The 13,015-nt window shown below is 35.5% G+C and overlaps 1 protein-coding gene across 6 annotated transcripts in view; it reads right to left on the bottom strand.

The window, feature by feature from the left end:
- Positions 1–1,377: 1,377 nt before the first annotated feature.
- LOC140324058 (transcriptional regulator QRICH1-like) overlaps positions 1,378–13,015 on the bottom strand; it is a 19,817-nt gene continuing 8,179 nt past the window's right edge. For 5 of the 6 annotated variants that reach the window (XM_072401609.1, XM_072401610.1, XM_072401607.1 and 2 more), the window contains 7 exons: positions 9,790–9,958; positions 7,847–8,001; positions 6,502–6,616; positions 6,318–6,426; positions 3,912–4,063; positions 3,393–3,483; positions 1,378–2,766 (listed from right to left, as the gene is read on the bottom strand). In XM_072401609.1, the coding sequence (XP_072257710.1) occupies positions 2,577–2,766; positions 3,393–3,483; positions 3,912–4,063; positions 6,318–6,426; positions 6,502–6,616; positions 7,847–8,001; positions 9,790–9,958 (981 nt within the window). In that variant the 3' untranslated portion in view covers positions 1,378–2,576. The remainder of the gene's footprint in view (positions 2,767–3,392; positions 3,484–3,911; positions 4,064–6,317; positions 6,427–6,501; positions 6,617–7,846; positions 8,002–9,789; positions 9,959–13,015) is intronic. The other variant, XM_072401612.1, reaches the window with a different exon arrangement.

The following is a 13,015-nucleotide window of genomic DNA, read 5'->3' as shown; positions in this document are numbered from 1 at the left end:
TATTTTGGCCCTGACACAAAATAATCAGCCAACTTCTTTTTAGTGTAGTCATATCATCAGCACAGGTGAAATCACTATTCTGATTGCTAGAAAATAGGGGAAAGATGTGCTTAAAATAATTGTCTTCTCATATTAGCAATGGTTACCTCCAAAGAAACATGAGGCCATCATCACTTAGCAGCAATTCCCTTACATGAGGGGCCATTTTGATGCAGAATATTGCACCTGATCATCTGGATCTTTAAGGCTCCATTGCAGTGAAGAAGGCTTTTAGACATCCTGGACTGCCTTCCTTTAAGGAGTTACTACTGAACAAGCATCCTGAGATAAACCTGTTTGTTTTCTTCTCATCCAGGAGTAGGCTCACTCACAATTCTGTCCGTGAACACTGCTATGAATAAAAAAAGGTATCAAACGTCCTCCAAGACTAACTGCTTCCAACAATCCAGGTGCAATTTGGTGATGACTTGTGTATTTTCCAGCAAGATTGAGCCAATTCATTATTACTTTTGCCCATTGACATGTTGCTCTAAGATTAAAATTTTAGACCAGTGGCCAAGAAACTCCCCAAACCTTAATCCCAATAATAACCTGTGGTCAATTCTCAAAAAAGCAGGTGGACAAGCAGAAGCTCACAAATTATGATGAACTTCAAACACCAACAAGGCAAGGATGGATCACTATCAGTCAGGATTTGGCTAAAAACCAATAACCTTTAAGCCAGAGTTAATCACAGAAGTTATGACCCTTTGCACACATTTAATGTATTTGCTAATAAAAGCCCTGGGATCTTACGAAATGTACAATATTGTTCTATATGTATCAAAAAAAAAAAAAATCTAAAAATGCAGCAGCGAATTAAGACATTTGTGTCACTGCCAAAACTTGTGGCCAATATTGCCCGTGGTTAGAAGTCATGTATATAAACCTTTGAGCAGCATACCAGGTGCCAAAAGTTATGAATGAGGGCAAGTGCAGTAAACAGAAAACATTGCATGTAGAATGGCTATGAAGGTGTTCAGCAGTGTACAGTATGTTTACCTATGTTTTTGATGGTAGAAGGTAACCTATACATACATTGGAAAAGTAAGTGGCATCCAAAGTTGGCCCTATAGTGTAATGCTCTATAAAGCACTGTAGAATACATTAGCACTATATAAATGAGTAAATAACTATATTAATGAATTTATAATATAATGCAATTATTGTGTATTGGAGTTATCACGGCCAGCAAACCTGAGTGTTCCTAATACCTTCTCAAAGCAGCTTTCAAAATGATATCTGCATTCTAACAATTGAACTTTCAGGTCTGCCAGAGAGTTAATTCCAATAAAAGTTTAAGTAAATATATTAAAATATGTTTCTACAGCCATGTAATACATTCAATTGCAATTTTATTTCAAATCAAAATTAGTGCTCAATTTGTATTAAATAACAAAGGTACCAGAAATCTAGCATACATCAGATATAACAAACTCATTTTTTTCCTATTAGTCAGTGATTTCCATGTTAAATCTTCTGTGAAAATATACAAATCTCCCTGTAAAAGTGAACTTACTAAAAACACAAGTAATCAAAATTTACATTACAGTCACCACTGAAAGAAATCCAAGTGCCTGGATTGTGTTAAGGCACAACAAGACTGGATTTTGAGGTAAGGTTGTATAGTTTGTCTTTATCTCAGCATGATGTGCAATCCTTCTGTGCAAACACAAAAGTCGGTCTTAACCAATAAAGTGTCAAATCTGTAGTGACATTTTACTTAGGCACGAAGTACACCCACAACATCAAAACACAAAAAGCTGGAAATAATCCAACAATTCTGAAGCTTCCCATGAACCCAGTTTACATTTGCTTTATAAAGTTGAAAAAACGGTGAACAAAAAAAAAGTGAGCTTTTTTTTTATCTCCAGTTACAGTTCAGAGGGGTCTAATGGCTGTATTCTTGTTCAAGCCAAAACATTACCGAGGAAACTGGGTTCCGATGCAAACAGGCTAGCTGTGGAAGCATTCTCCTTTTATAAAGGAAAAGAACAGTACAATTCCATAATTTCAGCATGTTTCATTATGAACATGATTATGGCTGCATTGCACTAAAGTGATTAATAAATTATACAACTGCTAAGCGCTTGTTATAAACAATGATTTCATACATACAATTTCTCACATGATACATCGTTCTTAATTATAAGATGTAAGATAAGTGACTTATATGCATTTTTATATATGAAAAATAGTTGAACAAATCAATCTATTTACAAAAAAGAAACAAAAGATAACTCATGATTCATTTGGAGTGAAAATTTACTCCATACAAGTGATTTCAGAACTGTATAAACAGTTTAACATAGTGCTTAATGTGATGCCAACATAAATAATTTCATAAACATTGACTCTGCAAAATGTGCTTCTTGCAAATATATTAACATACATAATGGTCAACCAATGCTTTGTATAGTCAAAGCAACCAGCTTTCGTGTGGAATAAAGAACAGTAGGGTAAAGATTCTATGTGTTTTATCATGCTTTACAAATGCATTGTATATACAAAAGACTGAAACAAGGTTATACAAGTAATTAGTATGCAGAAATGCGGGATGAGGCATGTGTTTCCTGGACCTCTTTAACCAATAAAATGCGTGTTAACATTTGTTCCATCACCTCCTCATTCACTGGCTGTCCAGAGTACCAAATAGGGCTATTTGGTGCAACCACCGGTTCAGGAATCAAATAGAAGGCATCTGTAGGTCCTCGGGCCCCTTGGGGACTTAAAAAAAAAAAAAAAGTGAAAAAAAGAGTTTTTTTTTTTTAAAGATGCCAATATAACAAAATACCAACTTCGGAGGAAAGCAAACAAATACATAAAATAATGTGACACCAATAGTGTCAATAAAATTTGGTTCTAACTAGGAAGGTGTGTGGTTTGGTTAATGCAGGTCTTTTAGGACTGGAGAATAACTTTGCAAATACATACCACTGGCAGAGCAGCATTTAGAATTAAAAGCTTCAAACTAAGGGGTGGATAATGGCGTTCTAAGTCCACTACAAAAAGAAAATTCAGAGTGGTCACCTACCACTCACTTTTAACTGTACATTAGGCACTAATATCTGGTGCATTGTATGGTTACTAACACAGTGAAAGTTCAGCAAATGACCCATGCAACTTTTTTTTTTTTTTTTTTAAATATATTACCATTAGGTTATATGTACATTAGAAATATTGCAAACAAATATGTATGCACAAAAAAAAAAAAATCACTGTTGGATCCATTTTTAAAAATGTTTATGGGATCCACAAGCTTTTGCAGTTTCACTTATACTCCAGTGAAACCAAATGAATAGCATGTAAACACACAGGGTCAGTGCACTGGACATTTATTGGCTAATGCTTACCATTTAAAGCGGTAGAAGTCATACAGTTTTATCGGACACTGCAAAGGATTATCTGGATTTTCAAGTTGTTCCACATATGTTTCTTCTGCTACTAGTTAAAAAGATAAATAATCTAATTAAAAAGCATTTAACGTATGAAGCATTTGTGAATTATTGTAGGTTACATGGACAGACTTTTTGGCTAGATACACAAGTCTAATCTATTGTCATATTTTCTATGCTAGAAAGTTTCTCTGAAGTTGCTTTGGAGCTCATTTCACATGTCTTGCATATCTAGGTTAACATTGCTCAGTCAATGCTGAAAGGTAGAGGAGGGGAGCTAATAAAACTATATGCTGTTGGCAAGGTGCCTAATAAAGTGAACTGTGTAATGCATGGGCAATGCTCAGATTAACTTTAAATTTATATTAATAATTTCCCAAATTCTGTTGCATCATATTTACTATTATTCCAATCTTTTGTGACTGGTTCAGCAAAATAAAAGCCGTTTTCAAACCATAACGCTAACAGATTTCACACCTTTTAAGCCGCTTTGAACTTGGCCATAGAGCCGCAAAAAGCGTATAGTACAGTTTTTGTCTTTTCCTATTCCAGGGTTCTTCCTTGTTTGTTTTGTTATCTTGGAGAAAGCTAGCTGTGAATGCTGCTCCACAGTCTTCAAAACAAAATACCTAGGAAAAAAAAAAAAAAAAGAATACAAAACTGAAAACACAAGAATTCTTTTACTTTATATAAATAATAGAACATTTCATCCCATTTTTTAACTATTAGCATGAGCCTTTATGTTCCTGAATTAACTGAAACCTAATTCCCACCACTAGTCTGCCCTGATCATTATGTGGCAACTCTGCACCTTTTTTGGGGACTGATGGCCCTGCACCTGCATAACAAACATGGCTTCTGAGGTGTTTGTGAGACGATATTATATTCCTCAGACACGGGTTTAATATAAAGTAAACCTAAACCTCAAAAACAAAAATGTAATAAATCCCAGCCTACCAGTTCTTAGAGATGAAGGCTGCATTAGCTTTTATATTTGAGGCTTTAGGAAGACAATTACTGTTCATTTTGCAAGTGAGGCCCTTTTAACGTCCTTTTAGCTGAAATGGCAGCAAAAACAATGGCATAACACTTCTGCAAATAAATAATCTCCCCATGTAATGGGGAGCAACAAAGACATGTTTTAAGTCCAGCTTAATGTATATTTATGGCTTCTTCTATGGGTACAGGGCAAGCAAGTGTAGCCACCAAGTGACAGGAAATGTGGTAATGGCAAGATCCCTGGGTGTTAAAAAAAGGAGAAATAAAAAAAATGCAACCATAACATCAAAGGACTGGTAAAAGCTGCATTATACAATGCCCATAAATTGGGGAAACACTGATATCATAAAAAAACATAACATATCTCAACAAATATTTAAGTGGCAAATCTTTACTAATATACATTGTGTAATGAATTGAGAACAAAATGATCTAAGAATGGTCAATGTAAACCAAAATCAATATCCTCAAAAAATTACACTGGAAATAAAAAAAAAAAAACTAAAATCACAGACTGATCAAGCTTGCAGGAATTTCATTACAAAAATATTCATAACGTGTATGCCCCTCATGTGTCTGTATGCACTTCAAAAGTCTGAGCATGCTACTGATGAGATGGTGGATAGTGCTCTGAGGGATCTCTTCCCAGACAGGGGATCGCTTCTGGACAGGCTGTGGAGCTACTTGGTGGCATGATACATAGTTCCAAAGGATCTCTATGATCTATGAATGCAGTTTCAGGGAATGTTGGAGTCAATAAATGGCATTAATACCTTTGTCATGCTGGAGCTGCCTACACACTCCGGCCACAAAAAGCCGGCATTGTCTGCACCAGGAGGAACTGCAGCCCCACTTCACTAGTGTAAGGTCTGACAATGAGTCTGAAATGTTATGCTGCTAACAACCTTTAACTATCAAGTACCCTTAAAGGATATGCCTATACCATCACTGACCCACTGCGTAACAGGTCATGTCAGATCATGCTACAGGCAGCAAAATGTTTACCAAAGTGTCTCAAGACTCTTTACGTCTGTCACGTGTTCAGAATAAACCTGCTCATCTGTTAGGAGAACAGGGTGCCAATGGCAAATCCCAATAGAGCTGCACAGTGCCAGGCTGTAAACACAGATCCCACATGCCACCCTCAATAAGTTTGCTTCCGCCAGTTTGTTCAGAAACATGCACACGAGTATCTCACTGTAGGGCTCTAGCAGTGCTTTTCCTGTTCCTCCTCACACCCAAGATGCAGGTAACAGTCCTGATGTAGGGTTGTTCCCTTCTACGTTAAGAGTCCAGCTTTTTGTGTAAAGGCCCCTTTCCAGGTAACTCCTCCATGCTTTTGAGACGCTGCTGGGAGGCACAGCAAACCTTGCAACAGTGTGTATGGGGATGTGCCATCCTGGAGGATCTGGACTACATATGCAACCTGAGTGCACTGCAGGTACTATCTTTTGCTACTTCACAGTTCCAGTAGTGACAAGGACACTAGCAGATTGAGTGGATGATGAACAATCTGTTTAGAAGAATAAGAATCAGTCTGTGGTAAAACCATTCTTCCTTCGGTGTTCGACTTGCAGTTGCCTTCCTGTCCACCTATTGTTGCTTTCATCTGCAGAATAAACTGATTCTTTTTAACTTCTTAATTGGAAAGACTGAAATCCCAAAAGTTTACCTGACTTTGTATTATACTGTATTGAGTGTTCCCCTAAAGTAGCGTATTTAAGGTTAATATTTTAGATTTTGCCAAACTAAAGACATTCACTACTGTAGATTAGTACAGTAACTACTGTGAATTTACCAAAAGTTAAACATTTTACAAATAAAAACCATTTCACTTTGTCTTACTCACACTGTGACATGCATATGTTCTTTAAATTTGCTTACTTGGTATTGAAATACATTAAAGTGAAAAGTAACGTGGTAGGTGAATGAGCACCTAACTGCTTGCAGTCCCATAACATTTCTTCAGATATGCAGCTTGCAATGACATAACCTGCAGGAAATGTAATTCCATTAGATCAGGTACACAAGTTTTAAAACCATAGAAGTATTTTAGTAATTTTCATACCAAATGGGTTCACACGGGGGCACCATCCTTTAAGCACTTCATGTAGCTTTTCCAAAAACTTTGAATAGTAAAGGTCAGCAAAGATATTGTCAATTCTGTTGTTATCAAACATATGCTAGAAAAGAGAACAAATTCCAAAGAAGTTATTAATCACATAATACAACATAGAATAATAGTAAAATCTATCCTTCACAGGCATTAGTTTGTAAATCTTAAACTAAAGTGTAATGTGAACAAAAGGAATTTGCAAAAAATTTCTCAACCTTTGAGCATCTCTCAAATTAATTAGGGTTTTCACTAGGAAAAAATGTTTTTTTGTTTGTGAACCCAGCATGTTGCTTGCATACCCATAGCAAACATAGAAAAGTGCATCACTTTTGTACTGGCGGGAACACCCGAAAGCAGCAGCTGTTGGTTTAAATTATGGAGTTGTGTTCTAACAAGCACCAGTAAGTGTGTCATAAATGATTTTAAAGAGGCTGCAACACAACACAGTTACCAGAAAAAGCCCCACTGATAACCTTTTTATCTCCTGGTATGTCCACATTCAATAATACAAATTAAATATAATGCAGAGGTTTAAAGAGTGCCTCAATATTTTTTCCCCAATCTTTATATATATTAACTAGGGGATTACAGACAAAAACAAAATACAGTTGTACTGCATATAAACCAGAACACACCAATTAAATAGATGATAAGAGTGGGTAGCTCGGGTAACCAAGCACAGTAGCTCAGTTCGACATAAGCTCAATAGCGATAACATTACAAGGTGTGTGTCTCAGTAGAACTTGAGAAAGTCGTCATGTAAGCTTGGTACCTTCAAAGGGGTACAAGAAAACCATACTGAATCACCGAGTGATATTGTGTGGAAACAACCCCTAGTATCAGCATAGGAAGGCAAAGAGTGGATAGATTTAATTTGGTCTATCCCATAAAAAAGGGGTCTTTTAAAGTGGTTCATAACAGGGTCGTGTAAGAAAAAACAAATTTATTTTGACTTTAAATACACTGAAAAAACAATTACTAAAAAGTATTGGTTAACATTTGTTTGTATATAAGTTCATACGTGAATTGAATAAAGTTGAGTTTACAGTAATACACAGTTAAGTTACATCCTAAATTCCCAATACGTTTCGCAACACTTAATTCTTCAGGGGATGTAGTTAAATACTGTATTTGTTAAACTCATTGGTAGTACCAAAGATAGGAACTGGGTAGATGTCAGTATGATATCAGTAAGTTACATTTCTAGACTTCTTCACCCTATGTTTTATGTTTATGTTTTATGTTTTGTAAATAACCAGCAACTATATTGTTAGTACACCAGAGGTCCTGTTCTTACCTTTTGTAAACAAAGTAGTAAATAATACAACATGTCTGCATCATATGGAGAACCATCATGTTTTTTTGCTTCTTTGGTTATCAAGCATAACCCATAATTTAGTTCTGCAATTGGCACTGAAAGAACATCTTCCTTGAAAATTAGGGGTTTTCTTTCTGTAGCACAATGGAAGATTATTAATAGGCACCATTACATTTTCTTTGTTTGTGAAAAGATGCATTAAAAAATGTGATATAGAACAAGTAGCACTAAAACCTGCTTGTCAGCAAACAGCAAGACCTATTTAAGAGATATTTCTCAAATTTTAATAAACATTAAGGGGTCCAGGTTGCACACATTTGCAAATATATGTGTACACCTTACACAACTCAACTCTCAAGTTTAATTTGAAAGAAAACCTAGCATGTGTGCTGTACACATACTTCTCTCAGTACAGGCTTAGAAAGATAAGGCAACATGTTGTCTAGAACAGCAGAAGAACTTTCAAACCCAAAACACACTTAAAATACCATTCTAAATTCAAGATTTTTTTTTTTAAAAAATTAATTAAGTTAAGGACTCTAACACCCAACCTCTGTAAACTGTGTAAGCCGTTTGTGGAAAATAATAGCAACAGATGAGAAATGTAAATAAAGAAATTTGATATAATTTGTCAATGCTGAAAAAGTGTCTTTCTTGGAAAGGAAAGAACTTTACATGAAAAATGGTGCATATAAGCGTTTATGTTATGGTCGAAAAACATTTATACTGCCTCTTTGAGAAGACAGCTTTTTTTCTATGAAATAAGTAGATTACATGTCGCAGCATATGGAATATGTTGGATTAAAAAAAAGGGAAAAGGAGGCAGAGAGAAAACAGAATTTTCCCTTTTTAGTTCTAGTGATTTTGTATTGACATAAAACTGGTAAAAATCTAGAAAATTTAAATTGAGCATAAGAGGAATAAATGCATAAGAAGTTATCTTTAATAAAAATGACATATCAAAATGATTAGTTGATCCCTAATGAGCAGATACATTTATAAACAAATCTCACCATGCTTTTAAAAAGAGAACAGGGTTTAGCTTACCACACTTATCTACTAATCAGCAAAACCACTTTGAATATTAGGCAGTCAAAAAAGTGACAAGTTCAACTCTAACAAGATATACATCTGTGCAAGTTTTGATTGAACAATCTTTATATTCGAGTCTATTAATCATTGAGGATGCTAGTTAAAAAAAAGCTGTGCTCACTTTACTATGTTAGGAAAAGCATGTTTTTACAGCCTTATTACTTTTATTCTATTGTTTACTATGGACCTATGGAAAAAGAATATCATGGCAGCTAGGGCAACGGGGAGGGGTTGTAATTTAAAGAGCCATGCAACAGGTAAGAAAAGCTATATTTTACACATGAAGCACATGCATTTATTGAAAAAAAAAGTGCAGGAGGAGGATGGCATACTTTGTGAGCACCCAGCATGCATTATGCATAAATTCTGTTACTTTTCTTAAGATGACTCGGTTACATGTTTTTAAAGGTAGCTGCTGCTTATGCATTTTCATATGCACAGTTTGAATTATCTAAGTTTGTCACAAGTTAGTCCAATGTAAAGAAATGATAAGCATATATAAACTTACATAAATGAGGTGGTGTTTAATTTGTGTATAATCTTTTTTCTGACAAACAGGCTGTTTGTTAAATTTATTAAACAATTTATTAAACAAGCCTTTAAAGCTTTACATTTATTATTGCTACATAATATGTAAATCACATTAGTTTGTTTTGGAAATAGAAGTGCTGGAATATATTTTGTAGTCTGCTGTGTCTTCTGGACTGAAAAACCAAAATAATAATAAAAAAAAAAAAACTTGTTAAAAGTTAATAAATAATAAACTATAAACGTATATAAGCCATAAAATATTAAACGGTATTAGTATATTTTACAAACAAGAGGCATACTTCCAAAACACAATTTGTTTTCGGCTTCTTTCAAGGTTTCTGCATTTTTGATCTGTGCCCAAGTCTTCCAAAGTAAAGCTCCTTCTTCTGGCTTAAGGTTACAAGGGAAATCTGCATTACTTTGTAATCGGAGGTGTGGCTCAGCTGTGGAACACTGCAATCCTTGAGGCTATGTGAATAAAAAAAAAAAGGGTATTTAAGGTTTCATATTTTTGGCTAATTGTATGGAATCAAAATACCGAATGTTCGTTATGCGCCTCGGCGGGGGGGGCGGGGCACCGGCCACAGCCACAGACCATATCTTCTGCACAAACTGTAGGCTCAGGGCAGTGGGCAGGTTGAGTCTCTGGACACAACCTACCCACTCTCCCACCGCAGGTCTGAGTGGGCGGGTTCTGGCATTATGCCATCACTCTGGGTGAAGTGTGTGAAAAGGTTGGTGACCACTGTTCTAGCCTAAACACTCAAAGGACAGAATTTTATAGCTATGTGAGCTTGTTTTCACTATAGGAAGTAGCAAATGTCATGGTCTAGGTAACCCTCAAAGTTACACTATTAGTTACCGCTGATAATTAAACATAATACAAAACACACATGTATGGTATTTTTTAATTTGGCATATCAGGAAAAATAATTATTATTTTTTTTTAACTTAAGGAGTCACACAAACTGAAGGTTGGCTATAGACCAAAAGGTCAGCAGTATCCCCAAAAGGTCTAGTTCCATGAAGAGCAATGCTGTTTGCTTGAAAATTTTGGTTTATGTAAACAGATTGGGTAAGGAGAGGTAAGCAGTGCTAACAGAGGCTTGTGAAGTCACTTACCTAAATGATGAAAGAAGAGATATTACAAACAGTATCTAACAACAATCATTCGTTCCCACATACAGCTGTCATCTCAGTCACAAACCTCGCAAAGACATAAAAGACTATCCACTAATCTAGCAGAAAATAAGTATTTAAAAAAAAGTAAAGCTCCAGACTCTAAGACTTATATGTTTTGGTTAATATAGCAGTGGGATCTTTTTAGTTTCGTTGTGGGAGTTTGGTGGTCCCGCCTACATATGTGTAATTCAGGACCTCTTTGAATTTGTCTAAACATACAGGATTCAGCCAAGACAGCTGTCTTCAGATAACCTCTTGATGGATTTTCTTTTACAAAGGTTTTATTAACCACCTAAGCGATAAGCCCGACCTTGGTACGGGCTTCAAAAAGTTACAATTATCAATAAGCCCGAACTTTTCTTACTGTATGAAAATACAGTGAGAAAAGTTTGGGTTTATCGATCACTTACCTGGTCCCGCTGCGATCGTCCATCGGTCGTGTTCCAGCGTCGGGTGTCCTCTCCGGGAAGAAAAAGCCTTTCTTCTTCTAAACTAAGCCGGCCGGCCGGCTTCTTCTCCCTCCGTGCGATGATCCAGCGTCGATCGCAAAAAAAATACTCACCTTCTCCCTCGGCTCCTCCGGACACGTCTTCTCTCTTCATCCGGCGAGTGCAGTGACGATCACCGGGGTTTCCCAGTGACGTTGCTGCATGCGTCGGTGCGGGTGGGAGGCGGGGCAGGAAATTCAAAATTTTGTATTGAGTTCCTTTGCATTGAACTCAATACAAAAAAGCTGTATTGAGTCCAATACAAAGAAATCCTTATATAATATATATATAATTGTATTATATATATTATATAGGCTACAGTACATTACATTATACACTTTTTTTTTTAACTTTTTTTTAGTTTTTTTTTTTAAAGGTTTTTTTTTATGTTTTATAAAAAAAAAAATTATTATTAAATTTATAAAATTTGACAAATTTTGGTGAGTTATGCGGTAATTCGGTGAATTATAAGTAATTATTGAGTAATTCGGTGAATTATAGCCTACAATCTAAAATAAATTTCCATGCAAAAAATGTAACACTTTTTGCATGGAAGTTTGGAAAGAATTAGAATACCCGGCGTTCGCGTACGCGTCCCTTGGGGAATCCTGATGATGTCTGTGCATGCGCCCGTCGATGGGGGTCGTAGCGGGAAATTCAAATATTTTGTATTGGATTCATTACAAAGTTCTGTATCCAGTCCAATACAAAATAATACAAAATATATTTATGTGGTTTTGTCTATAGGTATGTGACGTTGGACGGTTGGACACTAGGGAGGTGTTTTAGAAAAATATATTACTATATAGTATACTGAATTATCGCATTTTCAGTATTTTTCATTTATTTATGTATTCTTCTTTAAGCTGATTTTTGTGTATTTTAATTTTATTAAAAGTATTTTTTTATTTACATGATTGTGTGTTTCAAACATTTTTTATATTCATGATATCTACTAGAACCCTGTTCGGACATATTTCTGTAAGTTACAGGTCTACAATTTAAAAAAATTCATTAAAACCTGTAACGCTTTTGGTACAGAAATCTAGAACTCAGTGTATCGCCCAGGTGGTTAAGATGATAAAGAAAATACAAATAAAATATCCAACAAATATATTGTAAAGAGATTTTTTCTTTTACAAAGGTTCTCCTGCGGGATTTTCTTCTACACATTGACAGGAGCAGAACTCCTGTCACTGTGAACCTGGGAGCAGAAGACACTGGATCAGTCATTGTGGGATATCAAATTCAGAAAAAAAAAAAAAGAAAAACTGTCAATGACAGGCTGTCACTCTCTCCAGCCTATGTATCTCTCAAAAACCCTTTGTCACTGCCATGTTATTTCATGGTTTTTTTTTTCAACATCTTATCTATTGATAACGGTCTTGGATGTAAGCAGAAGCTGACACTATATTTTTTTTTATATTTAACCTGGTAAAGCAAAGCTGGAGGTTTGTTTTACCAACATACAATAAATACAAAAAATGTGATATTAGACTAAGTAGAAGTCTATACAAATGAGAGGGGTTTTTTTTCCGTGTGTCAAATTACACAGGACTGCTAGGATGCAACTCTAATCGTTGTATGAGTGAATACTCAATGACAACCAGCATATATGTATCTATGTTTGAAACCTTATTGAACAAAGTATTATGTTTTACCAGTTGTTCATATATGTATGTACCGTGTTTCCCCGAAAATAAGACACTGTCTTATATTTTTTTTGGCTCCCAAAAACACACTAGGTCCTATTTTCGGAGTAGGTCTTAAAAATAAAAAAATAAAAACTTACCTTTCGGAAGACGCGAGCCCGAGTTCTGGCTTCTGACAGGCGGAGTGCATGTAGTATCACTCC

The sequence above is a fragment of the Pyxicephalus adspersus genome, chromosome 2 (assembly GCF_032062135.1).
Source record: "Pyxicephalus adspersus chromosome 2, UCB_Pads_2.0, whole genome shotgun sequence".
NCBI classification, from domain to species: Eukaryota; Metazoa; Chordata; class Amphibia; order Anura; family Pyxicephalidae; genus Pyxicephalus; species Pyxicephalus adspersus.
Note: the sequence above shows the minus strand (reverse complement) of the source record. Positions and strands in the feature narration are given on the sequence as shown.